The sequence below is a fragment of the Aulonocara stuartgranti genome (assembly GCF_965226115.1).
Source record: "Aulonocara stuartgranti genome assembly, chromosome: 8".
Taxonomy (NCBI): domain Eukaryota; kingdom Metazoa; phylum Chordata; class Actinopteri; order Cichliformes; family Cichlidae; genus Aulonocara; species Aulonocara stuartgranti.
Genome location: NC_138959.1, coordinates 28,586,438 through 28,609,008, shown reverse-complemented (window position 1 = coordinate 28,609,008; position 22,571 = coordinate 28,586,438). Strand labels below are relative to the sequence as shown.

Genomic DNA, 22,571 nt, shown 5'->3' with positions numbered 1-22,571 from the left:
TTAGCTAGCAGTTTGCTATCGTTACTTGGAAGGAGTACAAGTACCTTTTGTCCAAGATTAAATTACCTCTCCCGGGCTGACCAATCATATCACACTTTCTGATGTTGGTGGGCATCTGCCATACAAGCTTGGAGCTAGCTCAGTCATCTTCTCCAAGTCACTCTTTCATCATAAGAGATAAAATCAGTAGCCTCTGCCGCTCTCTGGTCACCGTCCCGTGTCTCTTTTAGTAAAGAGAGAGAGCCCCTTAATTTATGACCACATATCAGTTGTCATGTAACAATTTGCGTAACATTTGCTTCAGGGTCTGTTTGAAGGGCTTAGTCAGGCAATCTGTTTGTGGGTGGTAAGGAGTGGTTTTAAGGCTTTTGATACCAACAAGCTGGTAGACCTGCTCTAATAAAGATGGCATAAAATTAGTTCCACAGTTTATCAGGATCTCATGAGGGAATCCCAACCTTGAAAAAAACTGCACCGGACAAAAAGCCACAGATTTTGCTTTTATACACTTCAGAGGAAAGACTTCAAGATACTTGAAATTTAATCTGCAAGCAAAGCAGGCAACCATTATATGACCAGCAAATAACGGTTGCCTGATTTGCTTTTCTCAACAGGTCTGACGATGTCCGTTCCCAGCCAATCAAATGGGGTGCTAATAATTGGTAAAGGCTCTGGAGGGGATTATTGATGTTAGGCCACATCTGCACACAGGCCTGGCCAGTGCAAATGCATCCTAATGTGTGTGCAATGGTTTTATGCTTCCCCAAATGACCCTCATGGCACAGAGTGCCCCAAATTTATACCACATCCTCTTTCCTCTTCTAGGAAACCTGCCGGCGATAAAGAATGCTGTCTTTCAGGAAGAAACCCACATTGCTGTTGACATCTGGTTTAATTGTTCCTGCTTCTTGGCTTACCAGGGTTTTTAAAATCCAAAGGCCTCTCAGGCTAAAAGACAAAAGGTGGTTTCAAAAATTTCTTTCACCTTTTCTGCCTGTGGGACTTCTGCAACTTCCTGGGTGCTGTCCAGGAGATGAGGGAAAGTAACAAAGGTGTCCGGGTAAAAAAAAAAAAAAGGAGACAGGGAGGCAAAATGGTTAAATGGTTTTATTAATGTTCCTATTACCAGCTAAACCAAAAGAGACGTATAAGCCGCTATCACCTCTTGAAGAAAGAAGAGAACAAAATCCAGGTGTTGGTCAATAAACGGAAAAGTTAATTAAAAAAAGGTTTAGTCACTAAAACACACTCTCCACAGAGCAGGAACAATCAGGCACCATATACACACAGCTCACTAGCTGCAAAAACCAACAAGGCTCTCTGGCACTAAAGCTCACCTTTCTCTGGCCCTAAGTACTCTTAATTGCTGATGGGAGTCAGCTGTACAAAAAAGCTGGCACTTAAGGTAGGGGGGATAGCAGGACACACCCACACAAGGTCAGTTTCCGCTGGCTTCATAGCTTGAGCCCTAGTCACTACAAAATGTGTGACAGCAGTCCAATAGGTCAAACACCTCTCTCCACTTGTTTCCGCAATTCTTCTGGAAACCACAAAGGCAGCCATTACTACAATCCACACGAGCGAATAACACAAACACTTTCACAATGCTAGCTAGGGACTGACGGAGTTTCTCACAACAATCCAGCGTGAAGCTCAGAATGGAGCAAAACTCCTTCCAAACCCGCGATGTGAAATGCAGACCCCGATCGGACACAGTGTTTTTGTCATGGTCTCCGCTCCTCGACAGCTGACAGCTGTCAGGTGCTTTGTTTTTGTTTCCCTTTCTCTCTCGCCCTCTTCCATTCTCTCTTTCTCCTGCCGGGGCGGAGCTCAGTATGGGCTCCTGCCCCTGGCCTACACACCTGGAGGTGAGCAGCACATCTGTTGCTGATCATAAGAGATTGGAACCCTTCTTAAGAGGGCGAGTCTGCTCTACTCGTCGCTGGATCGTTGAGCCTTCAGCGTCAGTCGTCCTGTATTTTGTAAAGTCAGTTTGTGAGCCTGTCTGAACCAGGAAACTAATGGTTTTTTTCTGCCTGTGTATAGATCGCCTCTGGACCTGTTCTTTCCCTGTGCATGGCGACTGAACGGAAGCAAGAGAGATAAAGGAAAGGAGAGGAGATGTGCGAGGGCTGAATGAAAACCTTCCCTTCCTGGACTCCTGCCTCTTTCACTCCTGGACCCTGGAACCCCGGCCCCTTTTCCCCTTGACATCACTATATGTATATATGAATTCCACTGTAGAGGAACACTGTAAATAAATGCACCTTTTGAAGACACTAGTGGTCTGCGCGTGAGTCCGATCTACAAAACCTGACAGTTTTGACTAATTGTGTCCGATTGATCATGTGTTCCGCCATGTAGGTGGAACACATGATCAGTCAACAGCTTCGCTGTCTCCAAGGCGGTGGGAAACTTGGGCAGAGCAATGAAATGGGTAGCTTTAAAACAAAAAGGATCCACAATAGTGAGTATGGTGGTATTACCTGAGGATGGTGGTGGTCTAGCTATGAAATTCAGGGCGATGTGTGACCAGGGTGAGTGTTTCTGATTATACCCTCGATCTCCCATCTGAGGGCCACGATGATGCAGGCTGCAGGCAGGATCGTCTCATCATATTCGGAGGCCTCGTCCAGTGAGGAAATTTGCAGAGAGAGCACATCCAGCTTCACATTACGAGAGTTGGGTCTGTACGTGATGGTTAGATTGAACTGAGTAAAGAACCTGGCTTGAAGGGAGTTGAGGCACTTTGCCATTTACAGGTACGGATGTTTTTATGGTCCGTCCAGATGAAGAGTGGCTGCGCCATCCCTTCTAGACAGTGCCTCTATTCCTCCAAGGTGAGCTTTATTGCCAGCAATTCCCAATGTCCCACGTCGCAGTTCCTGCTTAGCCTGTGAGAGATGACAAGAGAAATATGCACATGGGTGAAGCTTACCCCCGGAGTCCTGGGATAACACAAAGCATCCACTTCTAAGACGAATGGCTGAGAGAAGTCTAGTTGCACCAAGATGGGCGCAGAGGCAAACTTCTGTTTGACTTGGGAGAATGCTTGCTGTGCCACCTGGTGAACATGCCTCTCGTGTTCAGCTATGGACATCTTGAAAAATCAAAATATTGTCAAGGTACACAAAAACACAGTGGTTAATGAAATCTTTCAAGAAGACATTCACCAAGGACAATTGATAGGCATTCCTTAAATCCACTTTTATGAAAATGGTGGCCCCCGTAACCGTTCAAAAGCGGAAGATAGTGGTGGCAGGAGATACTTGTTCTTTAGGGTTATTTTGTTCAGCCCCTGAAAGTAAATGCATAGATGGAGGGACTTGTCCTTTTTCTCCACAAAGAAGAACCCTGCTTGAACTTGGAAGAGCGGATTATTCCAGCTGTCAGAGAATCAGTGATGTAGGGTTCCATGGCTTACAAAGACTGTACAGGCGACTGGTGGGGAGTGGTGCCCCCAAGAGCAGATCAATTCCACAGTCATATGGTCTCTGCGGAGGAAGTGAGAGAGCCAAGTCCTTGCTAAACACTTCAGCTAGGTCATGGTAAACTGTAGGAACAGAGGACAAATCAAAAATTACATGACTGCCTCAAAGGGAGAGCTGAATGGCCTTAGTGCGATGGGTGATTTGTGTGAGCTTAGTGCTGTTTTAAGGCAGAAACCTGTAGAGGTTCAGTAAGAGGTGTCAATGGGAGTTTGAATTTCCTATTGAGTGTTTGATCAATGAAAATAATTTCATTGATTAAACACTTGATTGATCAAACACTCGAATCAATGAGAGCATTACACTGGTGAGTATGGGTGCTGAGTATGAGTTTTGCAGAACACTGATGACCAAGTAGGGAGGCGTCTGTAATTGTGCCCACCAGCACCCCTACGTTTACCGGCATCTCCATTCTTTGAGATTTCAGTACTGGGAAAATGTGCTCAAATTTCCCAGTTTTGGTTCAAATGCCAGCAGCTGCATTTTGTATCATTTGTAAACCTCTAAAACTTTTTGTTGGTAACCCAGAAAGAAGAGTGTTACAATAATAAATGTGCAAAGACACAAATGCATGGACAAGAACCTCTGCAGTGTCAAGTGATAAAACTTGTTTGATATTGATGTTCCTAAGGTGATGAAAGGTAGTCCTTGTTGTCTCTTTTACATGAGACTTGAAGGAGAGCTCCGAGTCAAACCACACATCCAAGTCCCTGCAATTTATGACAATGTCATCAATTTTTGTGATCGATTGACCATCAAATCTGTCTTATCAGTATTAAGAAGCAGGAAATTATCAGATAACAAGTCCTTAATTGCAAATGGACAAATTTCTAATTTAGACAAATCAGCATAGTTTCCAATGTTTAAGGAACATAAAGCTGCAGGTGATCAGCGTAACAATGAAAGGTTACTTTTAAAAAACGTAGAAGAAGACAAAGAGGCAGCAGATACAAAGAAAACAGCAATGGGCCAAGTACAGACCCTTCAGGGAACCCATGCCTCACAGCACAGGTCTCAGAGAGATCAAATTTAAAAACTAACAGTCTGAGATCTCCCACACAGGTAGAATCTCAACCATGATAATACATTTGTACTAACACACATGGAGATTAAGGCATCTAATGACTTCAGCGGACAATTCACGCTTCAAATCCTCATTGAGGCTGTTGAGAAAAGCCTTCAGAGGGCATTCTCCTCCCCACTCTGGATCGTTCTGTCAGGAATGCAAATGCAGGACTTCCTATCTACCTATGTACCTTCCTATGCTCCTATGACTAACACAACACTTTCACAGTGTTAACTAGGCACTGACAGAGTTTCTCACAATGATCCAGCATCGACTGAAGCTCAGCTCCTCTGTTAAGTCTCTGCCCTTACGAGGCTGATCAGCTGCAGGTGACCCCATGGCAGGAATAACTCGCCAGGCCTGGTGTCACAGGAAAACCCGGACATACACGCCAACAAGTAAAGGTAGAAATGAGTGACCGGGAGAGAACAACAACAAAACACAACATAGACATGGCAGATCAACTGGCACGGACTGCGGACCATGACAGTCACATCATCTGCATTCAGTCCAATAGACAATGGTTGTGTTGCAAAAGTGCGTCCTAGCGTCTGTTCATAATCTTTTAGCCTTGACCTCACTGAAGTTTTCATTGAGTCCAAGGAAAGGTAGGTAGTGAAGTGAGGTACATTTTTTTAAAATGTTACACTATTAACCATTCGTAAGGTATTAGTAAGTGCTTAATTCATCATTTATAAAGCATTACTCCTCCTTGGTATTTTTTTTAAATACAGATGTTTATTCTTGATTGATAAACTCTTGGTATAATTTAGAAAGTCTAAATAGGTGATTAGTAAAGTATTCAGATGCACATTTATAGATGTAATGAGTAAAATATAAGATCATTGTGATTGTATTAATAGAGATTTTAGAAATACTTATTTCATAGTGTAATTCACAGTTAATTCAGGCAGTTGTAAGTTAAATATTTTGTGTGATCATCTAAAATGAGGACTATTTGTGCCTTTATAAATGAAAATGAAAGTACTCAAAATTCAAACAAGTATGGGCTATCTTTACAATAGAAAACTGACATGGACAAAGCACAAAGAGATAGAGAACATACAAATAATTATTGCCAGATGCAAACATAACCCACCTGAAGTTTGCAGAATACTGACATTAAGGTAGTTAAAATATGAATAAGGTAATCACAATTCAATAAATCATTACATATCTGGTAATCCAGGAAATTGTCTCTGGTATGTTTAAGTTTGTAATTTTCTTTAATTCATTCCTGAGGTTCAATTCTTCCCTTGTTTGTAAGTCAGTTGGCTAGCTTTACTCAGACAAGTGAGCGTCCAGTCAGGTACAGTTAATTTAGCTCCAAACTGTAGAATGAAATCGTAATCTGGGTATCTGGTGCTGTGCTTTCAGAGATGATTTCAGCTGAAATAAAAGAAGTACTGGATGGTCTCCTTCTTCTCATTCATAATAAAACCGAAGCCTTATGTTCTCATTCATTTACCCTGTTGAAACCTACACAAGCTTTTTGTCGTTCTCTCTCTCTCGCTCTCTCTCTCTCTCACACACACACACACACACACACACTTTCTCTCTCTGTCAGCATCATGGCAAAACAACAGAGGATTAAATGGGGCCAGGGATTTTCAAGAATTACCCTCTTCTTATAATAGTCTGGTCTTTGGAAGAAGTGTAAAAGTTTAAAAGTAGCTGAATTAGATTCATTTAAATAAATAGTTGCTGTAATTTATGAGTTAGTTATTACCAATGACTGCAGAAAACATGGACTACCTAATAGATCCCCGAAAATGAAGCCAAAACATCTCTATCGCCCCCTGGTGTCTGGCTTCAGTATAGGTCTAAAACCTCGCCTTCTCTAGGTTAGCGGAGGGCACTGGGGTCAGACTAAAATAAAAATAAAAGAAAAAAGTTCCCAAAGATTTTGTTTTGCATTATCAGTAGTTTTCATCACGCTGATTTGTGTTCAAGGGGTGTCCTTTCTCATAAGTTTGATTCTAATTACTACCATAATGCTGTTAAATTGGGGTCCAACGTCAACATAACTGACAGCTGCAGTCACGGAGAAACCTGCCTATCTAATGGCAGATAGAGCGGGGATGCTGAGAGGTCAAGTGTTTACTTTCCAAAACCACGACCGACTGTTTCAAAATTATAGCTGAGGTGTTTTTCGGTAAACTGGACAAACCCACCGAAGGACCCGAGCATCCCGCCGTACTTTTTCGGTAAATTACTCTAATCCGTAACTAATTCACCCTGATTACAGGAATCAAGAGAAAGTCACCGGGATGCTCAGTCACTAACTAACGTTACTGTATAAGGATTACAGTAATACATGAGTATTATACTGTAAGACCTGGACTCTCCTAATGTGCAGAGCTGATTATTAAGGAAATAAAAGTGACGTAGCAGTATAGCCCAAGAGATGGCAATAGTGCAACATTGTTGGATGCAAGCTGCCTTTAAAAACAAAAGAAGAAGAAGAACACGCACGCACGCGCGCACGTACACATTATTTCCTTCCTCCTAGCTGAACGCTTTCCAACATGGCTGCTGCTGCACAGTGAAGCATCTGAAGTGTGTTTATATGGAGAGAAAAAGGTGTTTTTTCAGGATGTGCAGAGAGACTCGAAAATGAGGAAAGGTGAGTGCTTATATATTAATAATGTACACCCACTCAGTGTGATATGATGAATATTGCAGCGGTGAAGTGTAGTTTAAACAACGCCTGTGTTGCGGTAGCATCTGCCTCTGAGATGGAGGTAAGGAGATATGTGGCCTGACAACAGCTTTGCTTTTAAAGAAGATAGATCGATTAAAAGCTCAAATCGAGACTAGTCTTGTGATAGCTGCTGTTTACAGCAGAACATTTCATTTATAGCTAATGTGACTCACGACATGTCGCTTTGTTGACCTTTGAGAGGTGCTTGTGAAAACACCGACTATTGTCGTTCTCCGCGATAAGATTTTCATTGGTGCGAAGTATTGTGATTTGACAAATTGACATGCTTTTACAGCTTTCATGCTGGAGCTGTAGGCTGGGTTAGTGTTAGGGGTTATGCTTTAAGTACAGCTCTCAAGGTGTACGTGAGCTTATTCATACCCATTCTGTAAAGTTGCTAGAGCCCGTAAAGCCATACGACAAATAAGAGTTTTCACTTGTTTTGCGACGATTTTACTTTAAGTCAAATTCAGAATTCTGACTTTTGTATTTTTCCGTCTTTCTCTTTTGGTCATATTTGTGTCAACGCGATCGTTATGTGTGGATAAAATCTACCAAAAGTCTTTGAAACCGCCAGCTACGGTTTACGATTTACTTCACAAATAGGCAAGGCAAGGCAAGTTTATTTGTATAGCACAATTCAACAACAAGGTGATTCAAAGTGCTTTACAGAGACATTAGAAACAAGAACAAATAAAAAGCATGATTTAAAATTGATTAAAACAAGCAAATAAACTAACTAACTAATTAACAAACAAACAAACAAACAACAGTATATAAAATCAAAACAGATAAAATCAGAACAGTAGATAAAATCAGTAAATGTAAGTTTTGAAATTTAAGCTTAAAGTGTGGATTTGGTGCTTTATTCAAATGCAGCTGAGAATAGGTGAGTCTTCAACCTGGATTTAAATAAACTGAGTGTTTCAGCTGATCTGAGGCTTTCTGGGAGTTTGTTCCAGATATAAGGAGCATAAAAGCTGAATGCAGCTTCTCCGTGTCTGGTTCTGACTCTGGGAACTGATAAAAGACCAGATGACCTGAGGGATCTGGATGGTTCATACTGGGTCAGGAGGTCATTGATGTATTTTGGTCCTAAACCATTCAGAGCTTTATAGGCCAGCATCAGAACTTTAAAGTCTATCCTCTGACGGACAGGCAGCCAGTGTAAGGACCTCAGAGCTGGACTGATGTGGTCCACTTTTTTGGTCTTAGTGAGGACTCGAGCAGCAGAGTTCTGAATGAGCTGTAGTTGTCTGACTGATTTTTTAGGTAGACCTGTAAAGATGCTGTTACAGTAATCAAGCCTACTAAAGATGAATGCATAGGGGGAAAATGTTGGCAGAATTCTGTTTAGCAATGCCTCATTGCCACGGCTTGTGGAGTAAAGTCGACTGGAGCCTATCCCAGTTGACTTTGGGTATGTAGCAAGGTACACCCAGGACAAGTAGCCAGTCTATCACCCAGGCAGAACTGAAGATGTTAACATTTTCAGTGCAAGTATTGACAGCATTAGAAATGAGTATATTAGAGGGACGACTCAGATTGAGCAGTTTTGGGACAAAGTTAAGAGAGGCAAGGTTGAGATGGTTTGAAGATGTACAGATGAGGGATTAATATACTGGACAAGGGATGTTGAATTTGGATTTGCTAGGTAAGAGAGTTCATGGATGTAGTGGAGGAAGACACGAAAAGGGCTCTGGTGACAGTAGAGAATGCAAAGAGGCAGATAATTACTGTGGTGACCCCTTAAATGGTCGCTGCTGAAAGTGGTTGTTTAGGTAAAGGCCGAGGGGGCGACCATTTCAGCAGTAGTATGCAGAGATTATGCATTGCTGTGGATGTGGACATAGTGGACATACAGATGAACAGTCTTTCCATTGTTTATCCATAACGTCTATGGAGACAAGTTTGCACAATCATAGATATTTGGCATGCGTGCAGAGATGAGTGTTCACTTTTGTCATTTGTTTACATGTTAAGTTTCACATCAAGCCTAAGAATAAAAATAAACTATACCAAAAAGTATGATGATGTCAGTATCAAGGAGATGCAGTATAAGTAGCAGGAGTTATTTCACAGCTACTTGGCAAGGCAGAAATGTTTAAAAGAGGTTCTCTGATAAACACGTAGATGCCTTCACTAGCATGTAGGGGTGGGCGATATATCAAATTTTTTCCACGTACAATGGTTAAGTTGGCTTTATTGTAACCATCGAGGATAAATTGCCATTGCCACTGTGAAATTTTTTTTCTCTCTCACACGCTGGGAATGCATCATTAATTCCCCCGTCCCAATTGGAAAGTTTTCTACCTGGCACACTGTGCTGAGCATGCCTGTTTATATACTACCAGATTGGGAAAAATTTGGCGTCAGTGGGAGCGTCAGACGAGCGGGGGACTGACACTTGCTGTCATTTGGATTTCACGGGGATGATGCAGAACAAAATGCAATAATTTGCAAAACATGCCGTAAAACTATTTATTATTTATAAAAAGAGAGCAATATCACGAAATTATTCTACCAGCTGAAAAGTCATCCAAATGAAGAATGTTTTAAACTCTGCATGTCACCATCTCCCGTAAACCAAAGAAAACGTTAAACAAACCAGCTGTGATACCCTGGACTATTCTTGTTCAGTCGTTTTAATAGTTACTATAGTTACTGTAAATTGAGGTCATCGCGTGTTTTATTTTACAATTTTTATATGTTACAAGCACAAAAGAGCATCTGTTTATTTTCAGTTGTTTTATTCAATTATTGCTTGATGTCCTTTTTTGTTGCTATGATCTTTAGTTTGTTAAAGGTCTGGTGTTGACCACAGAAAGAGACTTACTGTGACAGTATTGTCATTTGTGAAAAACTGATGGTTAAAAAATGGTTAGGATAAAACATTTAAATTGATTCAAATGTTTTGTATCCAAAGTAGAAGAAAACCTTGGATGGTCGATTTGAATGAGTGTAATTTTAGGCACTATATTGTTGAAAATAATATTTATTTTTGAAGTTTATTTAAACATATTGCTATATGTGTCGTGGTGTAGCCAAAAAAATATCGTGATATTAGATTTTTCTCATATCACCCAGCCCTACTAGCATGTTTCTTCTCTTCCCATTAGTTTCCAGAGATACAATGTTCTCACATTTATACACTGCTTTTCTACTCATACTGACCACTCAAAGAGGTTTAGACTACAGGGCTTTATTATGTACACTTAAAGCACTTTATTCACCTTACAACCAATCAACCAACACCAACACACTCAACAAACTAATCCACGAGGCCAGTAATGTGGCTGTGGAGCTAGACTCTCTGATGGCGGTGTCAGAAAGACTGTTGCTGTCCAAGTCCAGGGAATATATTGGGCATTCCTCCCTCCACCCTTCAGTCTGTCTGCCTGTTCGATTGGCTCACCACTCTCAACTCTTTGCCAAGGAGATTGCTGACTCTGGGGTTTTGTGTCAGTTGAAACTGCTTGTGTTCAAGGTGAGTAGATTCTATGGTGCAGTCTGATTGTCAGTACTGCTGTTATGCTAACACTGGGTGATGTTTCCTGGACTTTATACACCAAATGACACCAAGGTGTTATTCATGTCATCTATGTTGATGACATTCCAGTTAGATATACATTTTTGTTCATGTGCTTTGCATTTTATTCACAGGGCTCTGCATCAACGTTATGACGCGATTCCTGTGCAGCACCTGAGGAAGTAAACAAAACCAGATATCCCAGAGAGAGTTCTCCACTTTTCTTCTGTCACACTGGCAAAGGACGCAGTGCAGGAGGTCTTAACAGGCAGAGAACTGCTTTCTCTGTGCGCATCTTAGCCACTTGATCTACAGCTGCTGGAATCAAAGATGTGTAGCATCTAGAGCTGGACTTTGTGTGGCAGAACTGACAGAATTTGCCACATCTTTGCCTAACAAGGAGCAGAGCATGTAGAGTGGTTGTGGTTGCCATGGAGCCAAGGGATAAGAGACAGGTGAGTCTGGTTGCTTAGATTAGCAAATGCCTTTGGAACGTAAATGTTTCCTGTGTGGATGCTGTTTTAATAGACAGCTACCTTGGTGTTTAGAGTGACCTCAGGAGATTAACTGCCTTGCTGTAACATCATCTACCATGGGGTCTTGTTTTTCCAAGGTTTTTTGCTTCTTCAGAGAGAGCAATTTTTCTGCAGACCTATAAACAGAAACCACTGTGATACCAGAAGTGTGTTGGATACAACACAGAGATGTATATGTGTAACAGGCTAATAAAATATTAGAATTTTGCTAACTCGGAGTAAGTGATAACATTTTTGCATTAAAGTGAAAACAAAACACAAATTGTATAAAGGCACAATATAGCCCTGCTTTCAGAAACAGACATAGATGTAACACTGTCTGTAGCTGGATATAAGAAATAAGTGCTTGAAGTCAACTTTTTAAAAACATGTTTAGTGCCATCTTCTGTTAGCATGGAACGTCATGTCACCGGATTGGGTGGTTGTTGATGTCAAGACTCACATTAGTTTATTTTAGCTAGCTAGTAACAGAACCAATAACTCAGGGGAAATTAAAGACAAAAAAAAATCAGTCTAAAGGGATCACTTTTGTGCTGCCCCTGGCTTCAAAAATGAGTGCAAAATCTGTTCAGCACTATTTTATGCAGTAAAATAGTCTCTCTACCAGTGCATCACACCACAAGAATGTTTCTTGCAGAAACACGTTCGAACATGCTGTCTGCAGGAAAACAAACAAAATCTCCACATCGATCCTTCTATCCTTCACTTCCATTTCGCTTTTCCTCATTTCTAAAATGAAGCAATCCAGTCAGTGAGATGACACGAGAGGAAAAAAGCTCTAATTTTCCCAGCACACGTGCTTATGGGATTCCTGACCGTGCTTTGGTAAGAAAGATAGTCATGTTTATGGTGTGATGTGCATGTATTAAAGCTGTTTTGTTGTCAACTAGATTGATGTGCGTAGGAAAAGAGAGACTATTTTATTGCATAAAATAGAACTGATTGCATCAGCTGATTGGTACAATCGACTAGATGAGGAAAAATAATTTTCTTAATCAGGGTTGTCGGTCCGGTGAACCACCTGTCACCTGACTCAAACAGGCTCTTCTCCACACAGTCCTCATTTATAAGGTGCATTACAAGCCCGAACATTATGGTTAACAGGTGGATTTCCCTGTTTCAGTGCAGAGTATGTCCTTGGTTTTAACATAAAACTGATTGTTGCAGCAAGAGACAACACAAAAGTGTCTATTGACTGCAACCAACCCACCTGGTGTCATAACGTTCCGTACTGACAGAAAATGGGGCTAAACATGTTTTTGAGAGTTTGAAACTTTCAAATAAAGAAGAGCTAATTTTCAATCAATAGTGGAATAATTGTGTTTATTCTGTCCTGTCTGGCAGAATTGTTGTCTGAAGACCAAAAAATGGCCAACAGATTTACTTTCCCTAGTGGACCATCATGACATTTACTTTAATGGTCCACTTGATGGTGATATTTTGTTAGGATCTTTTTTATTTAGTGTTATTGTAATCACAATCTGCTTCAACAACTGCTGGAAAAAATAACACAGCAGAGAAACAACAGCAAGAACCGACATATGCATAAATAACAATAAATAATAAATGTTACTGAACAGCACACAGTACTAATAATGCAAAATATATTTAGAGGCAGCAGCCAAATAATATGGTGTGTCTGTGAATACCTGTTTGTACACCTCATAGGCCCTCACCCCCAGGGCGCCTGAGATATTCTAAGATATGTTGTAAGAGAGGTGGAGTGTAAGACCTGACACGGACAAACAGGCACACAAGAATGCATTCACTCCCTCATGCACACATATACAAATGCTCACACACTCATCCAACATGTAGAGACACAGAAATGAACACCGTACACACACTCACGCTCCCCAGACACCCTCTATACTCCCATGTCCAGTGGTTATAATTGTGGTTTTTGAAATTCTCAATTTTTTCTTTATTCTATAAGCTCTGGCATTTTGCAGCATATTTACCCTCATACTTTCTGCTGTCGGCCGTCAGCCTGGAAGCTGTATAATTTAAACATGGTGTCAGACTTGGTTAATCTGCATATTTTAATACAACTGGTTTACTGCTGTGTAAAACAAACAGCAGTGTATGAAGCAGCAAAAAATTTTGTTTTTTTTCCCAAGTCGGACTTTGTTGATCAGGTGATTTGATGAAGGATTCCCGCTAGCTGTTTCAAATTAAAGGTTTTAAAGTTGGCTACAGGAACAGCGCTGCTGTTTTGGACGCTAGAAACATGCTTTCTTCCATCTACCTGAGCTCACCATCTCAGTAAGGGTGCTGCCTCTTTGCGCCTCATGCTGTGTAAACAGACTCCAGCTCCATATTCAACTATGCCAATGTTATTATCACTGCCGCTGTTGTTTTATCATGCTTTTTACTGAACAATTGCGGGCTGCATAGGTTTAATGTTGTAAACTCTTTATTCACACACTGCTCCTAACCCTTCCCTCTGCCCACTCCCCAACTCCCCCAAGGCTAATCAAGCCTACCTGTGGGACTTCTAGAATTTTTGATACCCAGCATCAAGACTAATGGTGAAACAAAGGATTTTTTTTTTTCTTTTTTAAAATCGACCAGTAAAATGACTGGATTGTTTTATTTTGTTGTTGTTCTTCCAGGAGGAGGATGCTGTGACTCTGGGCCTTTCAACTGGCCAGGCTCTTGAGAAGCTCCGGGACCAGTTAAGCAGCTTGCTGGAACAGCATCAGAGAGTTGCATGCAGACGAACATCTGTGCTGGTACGCACACACTTGTGTCTACACTTTTAAACCAGTGGTCCTTACTTTAGAACCTTATTTCCCCGTTTTGGATTTTCCATATATGTGGCTATATCTGTAAATTATGCTACATATGTATGCACTATTCCTTGGATGGCGGTACCTGGTGAGGTTAACAACTTCACTGCTGTTTTCTGTTCGTGCCAAAAAGGAGCTGTCACGGTGACTCGGTGTCACGGTTCGATATTTTTTCGATACAAAAAATTGTTCATGCTTTTTTAATTTGTCATTTATTAAAATTATAAATATATATTTTAACTCAAAAGTACAGTTTTTAAATTTAATGTTGCTGAAACAACAAAGGGATAAAAAATAAATCTATCTGATGGAGGAATCCCTCATCTTTGGAAAAGAGTTTATTACAGAGAAATGGCTCTTTCCAAAATAAAAGCTATACTATACGCTTCTTCTGGGCTATATTCTCAGCAGCATATTAAACATATCAGGTCCCCATGAAGAGAATCCTGTGCTAACGGCTGTCTAAATGACTCGGGTAAAGTTTGTAGCATGCGTGCTTGTTGTTTTGCGTCTGCTTCCACTTGTCTTTGCACTAGGATGATGTCGGCGTAAATGTGCAGTCATATTCGTTGTGTTCCCACTAGTGCTGTCAGCGTTAATCTCGTTAAAATGACGTTAACATCATAACGCGGCAAATCTCCGTTAACGAGCTACCGCGGATCGCCCCGTGCGTGGGGCTGGACGGCCAACACGTTAACGAGCTAACTGCGCTAACACACTAGCTCCCACCCATGTAATTGAGCATTGCGTGGCACATCCAACATACTGTTTTACTTTAGTCCATGACGCGCTTACCTTCAGGGTCATACTTAACTTGAAGACCAAAATAGTTCCAAAGGCCAGATCTGAATGAGGGTGGGGGAGGTTCAATTTCGGGTAGCGTTGAGGCAGTTGCCATGTTGCAACGAGCTTAGCTTCCGTCTTGCTAGCATGTGCTGCACTCAGTGGATCTGCACTGGACAGTGCAGCCTAGGCGGAGTAGTCGAACGCAGATCCACTTACAGCATTGTCAGAAGGAAAGTTGATAAAATAAATTTAAAATGTTGTATTGTTCGATACATATGCGTACCGAACCGAAAGCACTGTATCGAACGGTTCAATATCGATACGAGTATCGTTGCGCCCCTAATAAATAAATATTTATTTATTTATTTATAAGCCTTACATACTTGTGAGGCTCTGTGTACATACACATGTGCTCTGTGTAGGCACACTACTTTGTAATGTAACATGTTGTATATTGTTGTGCTTACTTGCTTTTGTTTTGGGGACATTTCCATAGGAACAGTGGCAAAATAGCTTCCTTTACCATGGTAATCGTCACTCTTGTGTCCATTGGCCGGGTGCTGCTCTCACTCTGCTGGTGGTGGTGGGACTCGTCTGTTGCCATGGTAGCCAGCCGAAGGGGAGGTATGTAACCTCTTTTTGGGATGTCTTATTCTTCACCTCCACACGGTGGTAAGTCCACATAGCTGTCAGTGCTTTGAGAGCTTTCTTCTCGGCACATGAGGGATTCTCTACAAGATAGCATCCTTTCCAAAAAAAAAGCACTGGTTGAAATTCTAGTTAGTTTGCATTAAAAATGTTTAGCACAGCCAGGTAATTGAGAAATGCATCTCCCTCGTCCACCATGATGAGAGATATTTCATCACTGTATTCTTTGATCTTTCATTCATAGCTGTGGTCTTCTGTCTTCACCTCCACAGTGCTGGTATAGAGCTCCTGAATGCCGCTGCTCTCCTTCTCCTCTTGGTGCTGAACCTGTGTCTGGGTGGACGCCAGGAGAGACTGAAGCGAAATGAGATGATATGGCGCCTAAAGGCCATCATCACACAGCTCAGTGGTGAGTAAGGCTCATGACTGCATTACTGCAAACACAGAAGAATTGAGGAACTTGTATTCTCTGTAAAAGTCGCATTTGTTTGTTTAGTTTTGTTTGTTGTTGTTGTAATTGTTTTTTGTTTTACCTTCTTCAAATCCTATTTCATTAACAAGAGTTAGTCTGTCATGTTAGTTCTTCTTTTGTTCTCTAAATGAGTCCTCAATTTTGTAATTCATTATCCTAGATTACTTGTCAGCCTGTGTTGGTGAAGTGAAATGGCCTTCATCTCTCTACCCTGACCTTTACACACCCTCATCCCCATCGTGGTCCCTTCACTGGACCTATCGTGACTCTCAGCTGGTTAACCTGCCTGTTAGTCTACTGGTGGAAGGCGATATCATTGCTTTGAGACCTGGTCAAGAGGCCTTTGCATCACTTAGAGGCATTAAGGTTAGTCTGCATTTACTGTAAGCTGTAGTATACTTTTGTAAGATAGTATCTATTTTTTTGAGTAAATAACAATTTTCAAAAGCTTTAAAAAGCAACACGTATCACAATTTGTATCGGCAGCTTAAGCCTGTATTTAGGTATTAGACACAATCTCACCCGGTATTTCCTCTGCTGGTAGGAATAACAAATACATCAACTGGAAGTTTATCAGCCACATTTAGACAAAACTAATGCATTGTTGTATGATATGTGGTAAAAAGGATGGACAGGATATTTTTGTTATTAGTTTGTGTAAAAAATTCTATTTAATACATTGTTTTTTACACTGTTTATGAAAATGGAGGCAAAAAAATAAATAGTTTTACAGGTGGAGACCTCTGACCTTTTTTCCCCTCATCATCATTTTCTGACTGGATGCTTTGCTGAGTTTTCATCTTTTCTACTGGAAGCACGAGACGATACCTGCACCATACACATGTTTCACAGGAGGTCCAACTCCTCTAGGATGCCACATCAGTACTTTCTTTTGCTAAAAGGTTTGCTGTGTCTCGCAGCATAGTCTTGAGACTATGATTGACAGTGCAGCAGACAGGTGGTTAAATCTAGGAGAGCTGACAGGGCCATAGAAGGTCCTTAACCTGTCAGTAAGACCGGTATCTGGTATCTCAGAAATTATAATTGTTCTTTTTTTTTTTTCTTTTCATTTTTCCTCCTCAGGATGATGAGCACATTGTGCTTGAACCAGGAGATTTATTCCCACCATTCTCCCCTCCTCCTTCACCACGGGCCAATGAGAAAAGAGGACCCCAGAGCCCCCAGCAACACCGCCTCTTCAGAGTGGTCTGTACTCCAGTCCTGGACACGATAAGGTAGGGAACATAGCCATGTTTATTTTTTTGTTTTTTGTTTTTTAAACCAAATATTGGAATTACTTCTAATATCCTCAAATATTAAAAATGAATGTTAAAAGTATTATACAGTCTTTCATGTACATATGCATTTTTTTGGTGGGATGGAAGCAAAACATACATACATGACATTCACCTTAGGTTAACATTAGGTTATGCACATTAATGCACCAGTGTGCTGTTTAAAAGGTCAAAAGGGCAAATCTTCATCTGCCCACCATAACAGAAAAATAAACAGCAAAGTTACTGTTCTCCAAAAGGAGCAATGCTTCCCATTTGCAGTTTGCTAGATAACCCAGAAGACTGATGATAAATTTGTTTGTGCCCGAATGAGACCACAATACAGCTGTTTAGTATAAATGGACATTATTTCATCTGTGAAATTATAGTGGAGGTAAGTGTAACTTTGATCCTGTTATCCTGGATCTGCATCAAACTTGAGTTAATTTTCTTCTGACCATTTTATTATCAAAACGTTGCTTCAGGAAACAGTACTGCAACTCAGTCTGTGGCTTTTGGAAAGTAAATATTAAGAAATCACACTTTTTCTCAATTGTGACATTTTATTTGAACATTAGCTTGCGCTCGTACCCATATTGACAAAAGTTAATTGGCTATACTGCTGTCATGTGACTATGATGTAATGAAAAGAAACCATAACATCTCACAGATGAAGAATGATGATGAACATAAGAAGAGTATCAATGGGAATGAATGGTAATGGAAAAAAGTTGTTAAACTTTGGTAAAATCATTTGTATTTCTGTCTGTCTTTTATCCAACAGGAACAATTTGGAGTTGGCCCTGTCTCGCCCAGTCACTGTGCTCGATAATGAGAGATTTACAGTACAGTCGGTTATCACCAAGCTAGTCTGTCCTGTTGTACTGGTGAGTAGTTGGTGTGTTCTTCCTAATGTATTCTGCATTGTATTTGAACATGAACATGTAAATATGTGCAGTCTTATGTGTGTTTTGCTCCCCTCTTCTAGGTGGCATTCCTGCTTGTTAACACTGTTCGCTTTCTTCTTACTGCCCCCAGCCTCACTCCTAGATGCTACAATTTTGTTCAGCTTCAGGTAAAATAATTCAAAGCAGTAAATGTGCAGACAGCAAAGACTGTAATGTATTAGTGATGTAGGGACACAGCCAACCAGTGTGTATGTAAAGGTGTTTTTTGTGATTACTATTGATAATAAACTTTCCTAACAGTTTGTTCTGTGTTGGCACCAAACATAATGATTGTACTAAGAATATTCTTGAAAGCGAAAAAGACTGGACAGAAATGTGTGTATGACTTGTTTTTTCAGCTAATGGGTGTTCTGCCCATTTTGCCCCTGCTCTTTCCTATTATGTGGGTGCTGGTGAATGCTTACGGAGAGGCCAGGGTCCTCGCCGAGTTCAGCCGTGTGTCACCAGCTGGCCTGGTAAGGGACATGCACACAGGGACACGGTCAAACACACACACAAATGTGACATGCAATGACAGGAGAAAAGGCTTCAGTTATTATCAGTGATTTTTTTTTTTTTTTTTTTTTTACTTTTAGTAACAGGTCTAAAAGAACACATCAAATCAAAATGTATTTATATAGCACATATTAAAAACAACAAAGCTGACCATAGTGCTTCACAGTCAGTAAAAGCATGAGACAATTAAAATAAACAATAAGAAAACAGGGCAGGAAACAATAGGTGACAACACAACAAGCCAGATAACAACCAACTAGTTAGAATCAAAAGCCAAAGTAAAAAGATGGTACGAATATGAACAGGGAGGTTATTCCAGAGTCTAGGTGCTATGGTTGCAAAGGCCCGGTCGCCTCTCAACGTCAGTCGAGACCTAGGTTGTGCTAGGAGCATCTGATTGGACGATCTTAGTGCTCTATTGGGATTGTACAAGTGGAGGAGTTCGGAAAGATAGCTGGGTGCTAAATTATTTAGAATTTTAAAAGTGAACAAAAGAATTTTAAAATCTATACGATATTTAACAGAGAGCCAATGTAAGCTGGCTAAAATTGGAGTGATGTGTTCATAGATTCTCGTACCTGTTAAGAGGCGCGCAGCTGCATTCTGAACTAACTGAAGCATGTTGGAGGCTGTAGAGGGAGTTACAGTAGTCCAGTCTGGATGTGATAAATGCGTGGATAAGCTTTTCAAGGTCCTTTAGAGGTAGGAACAGCTTTGCTTTGGATATCTGACGCAACTGGTGAAAGCTGTTGTTTACCACAGTGGAGACCTGTTTCTCAAGTTTAAAAGCGCCATCCAGGAACACTCGGAGGTTTCTTACAGTGAGCGAGAAATGGCTAGCAAGAGGACCTAGGCCATCAGCTAACTGGTCTGGCGGAGTGTGACTATCAAAAACAATGATTTCGGTCTTATTCTCATTCAGTGTAAGAAAATTATGTGATAACCAAATTTTAACTTCATGCAGACAGTTGAACAGAGGTTGCAAAGAAGCAGACACATCGGATTTCAAAGGTGAATAAATCTATAACTATTATTTCTAGAACTCTTCAAACCCTGATAATAACACCAATGCTTTTTTCTCAACAAGTCCTTCAGGGACACAGACACAGACACACTGAGTAGAACTACAGTGTAAAACTGTTGGAGTAATGCTTTTAGATAGCGATAAATGACTAAATGAAATTCAGTCATGTGTGTCAAGAATAACTTTAATGCACCTTCGGATTCCTTCTCCAAATTCTACTGAAGGAATGGACTTCATTCTTCCAAAATCAATTTCATCAATAGCTTTTGTGATGGAGAACGCTGTCTTTAGCAGTTTCAGTAATGGCTGACAACAGTAGTTTGCTCAATGACCCCACTGTTGATACATGTGTTTGTGCACGGATGAGACCCCAATACAGCTGTTTAGTATAAATGAACATTATTTCATCTGTGAAGTTATAGTGGACGTAGTATAACTTCTTATTGTCTGCATTAAACTTGAGCATGAGTTAATTTTCTGTTAATGGATGATTTTCTCACCTTTTTATTGTCAAAATGTTGCTTCTACCAGCAGCACTGCAACTCAGTCGGTGGTTTTGAGGGTAAATACTAAGAAATAGGAATATATAAACAGTCTTGTGGTGACATAATGGCTGACAAATTCTATCACAGTAAATAGTCAATGAGATCACACTTTTTCTTACACTCTTACCTGTATTGACAAAAGTTTATCCGTCACAGTAAGGGTAATATCTAATGGCTGACAACAACTCTGGGTGGCCAGTCATAGCCTTTAAAAACATACCCTTTAAGTGTAAATTTGTTTGAAAAGGTGAAAAATCATCTTTTGAGGCTTTGAAGCTAATTTCAACCATTCACCAAATTTTCTTCTGACAAAGGTTCTAAAATAGATCTAAATGGTACACAGATTAAATCTTTCTAAAGTCAATATTTGGTAGATGTCTAGGTCATATATAGTTTATTTTTTCCTTTCAAAATGCGATATCAGGCTTTTTTGTGGTGAAATGTTTGTGATTAAACAGCAATAACAATACCAGGCTTTGGTCATAAAGATGGAAGTAATGTGCCTTTGAAGGTTTCAGTAGTTGAACCTGTCAAAGGAATGTTGGCTGAGTGTTGGTGCATCAGATGTCAGAATTTGGACTTCAAGTTGGACTTCTAACTCACAAAGCCAGAGCAGCCCCACCAGCCCCATATTCTGAATCTAATTAGGAGCAATGCATGTAAGTGTTGGTAAAAATGTAAAAATTCGAATTTAGTCTGCTGCAAATTGCACGATAAAGGTGAAGGCATCACTTTAGGGCCCAGACCAGTGTTCATGGCGTCTCATCAAATATAGGTTATCCAGTGTTTTTGTGTCTGCTGTTTGCTAACTTCTGATCGTCTGCACTGCACACTGTTTCAGATGTTTTTCTTCTTCAGTTCAGTAATAACAGTGCACATGCACACACAAACACACACACACCATATCCCACACAGAGGAGGCACAGTGAGAGCCTCCTTCTGTGTTTTAACTAGACTCTTCTCTTGCCCTAGCTTGCTAAGTTCTCTGAGGACACTCTAAGCAGCTACACCGAGATGGTTTCCTCCCAGGTATAACCTCATGCTGTTTGACACCCCATTCTCTCCCCCCGCCTAAACTTGCTTGGCTCCCAAATCCACCTGAACGAACCCACTCACTGTCTTTACCCGTTTGTTTGCAACCCTTCTGTGGAACCATTGTACATAGCTCTTGCTACTTTTCCACCTTCCCCTCTCACCCTCAGTCCCACTTACATCTGAATGTCTTACATAGACATTAGATTCGGTGTCCTTTTTGTTTGCTTTTTGCTTTCATCCAAATACTTGACTTTGCTTTCTGTTTGTAAATGCTGTACATGTGATTTCCCTCTCTTTGAATGGTTTTGTTTGGACATTATTAGTCAACACAATTTGACCAAGCAACTCTTCATGTGATTTTACACTCAGATGCCTCCCGTTATAAGATAAGATAACCTTTATTAGTCCCACACGTGGGAAATTTGTTTTGTCATCGAATAGTTACCTTCAATAATCTATCCTGTGTGTTTAAGATTATGTGTTCATGTCCATGGTTACTACTTCTGTTCCCACCACCTTACACAGCTTCTAACCAAACTCAGTCATTGTCTTCTGTTATAACTGGACAGTAACAACTGCCACCAGTCTGTCTTTTTGCAAACATTTAGTATTTGGCGTTTGAATCAGAGAAAATGATAGAAAGTGTTGAGGATAAGAGAGGCACTGACTCTTTGTTGGACCTTTCACCTCTGCTTTTTTGCTTATACTGCATGACTGGAAATTAGGTTTCCTCTCCTTGTGTCCTCTCCTTATCAACAGTGAACCATGAAAATATTTTCCACCTAATTTCATGAAATAAAGTTTGACTTTGTGTTTGGAAGACATGCTGGTCAGTGAGCTGCAGGGGAGTTCAATGAAAGACTTTGAACTCCTCTGTGGCTGTCAATCCTGCACATTAGCAGCTCAATCTGTTATTTAAACTTGTAGGGAACATGTCTATAGAAAAGGGAAGTGTAGTGGACAAATTTGCATTCACGAAAGAGAACTGGGGTGGCTACTTCTGCTGACAATCTAATTACGGTATCTGACAGCTTAGTAGAAGAGGAAGATTCATCAAGAGGAAGGTTTCTCTGTTAAACATGCTCCTGATCTGAACCTAATGACACTTCAGATCTCTGCAATACACTTCAGTTCTCTGACATGCAGTGATCAGGCATAAAGTTTATGACCACTGACAATAATAATAAAGTGATTATCTCTTCATATTGG

At 40.6% G+C, this 22,571-nt stretch overlaps 1 protein-coding gene across 11 annotated transcripts in view; it reads left to right on the top strand.

The window, feature by feature from the left end:
• Nucleotides 1–7,043: 7,043 nt before the first annotated feature.
• tmem94 (transmembrane protein 94) overlaps nt 7,044–22,571 on the top strand; it is a 41,513-nt gene continuing 25,985 nt past the window's right edge. For 4 of the 11 annotated variants that reach the window (XM_082543893.1, XM_082543885.1, XM_082543888.1 and 1 more), the window contains exons 1-11: nt 7,044–7,180; nt 10,922–11,242; nt 13,939–14,058; nt 15,398–15,525; nt 15,822–15,958; nt 16,182–16,387; nt 17,105–17,256; nt 18,080–18,182; nt 18,284–18,370; nt 18,602–18,718; nt 21,300–21,356. In XM_082543893.1, coding sequence (XP_082400019.1) covers nt 11,219–11,242; nt 13,939–14,058; nt 15,398–15,525; nt 15,822–15,958; nt 16,182–16,387; nt 17,105–17,256; nt 18,080–18,182; nt 18,284–18,370; nt 18,602–18,718; nt 21,300–21,356 — 1,131 coding nt within the window. In that variant the 5' untranslated portion in view covers nt 7,044–7,180; nt 10,922–11,218. Of the gene's footprint in view, nt 7,181–10,921; nt 11,243–12,028; nt 12,149–13,938; nt 14,059–15,397; nt 15,526–15,821; nt 15,959–16,181; nt 16,388–17,104; nt 17,257–18,079; nt 18,183–18,283; nt 18,371–18,601; nt 18,719–21,299; nt 21,357–22,571 lie in introns of those variants that run through there. The other 7 variants (XM_082543892.1, XM_082543884.1, XM_082543891.1 and 4 more) reach the window with 3 other exon arrangements.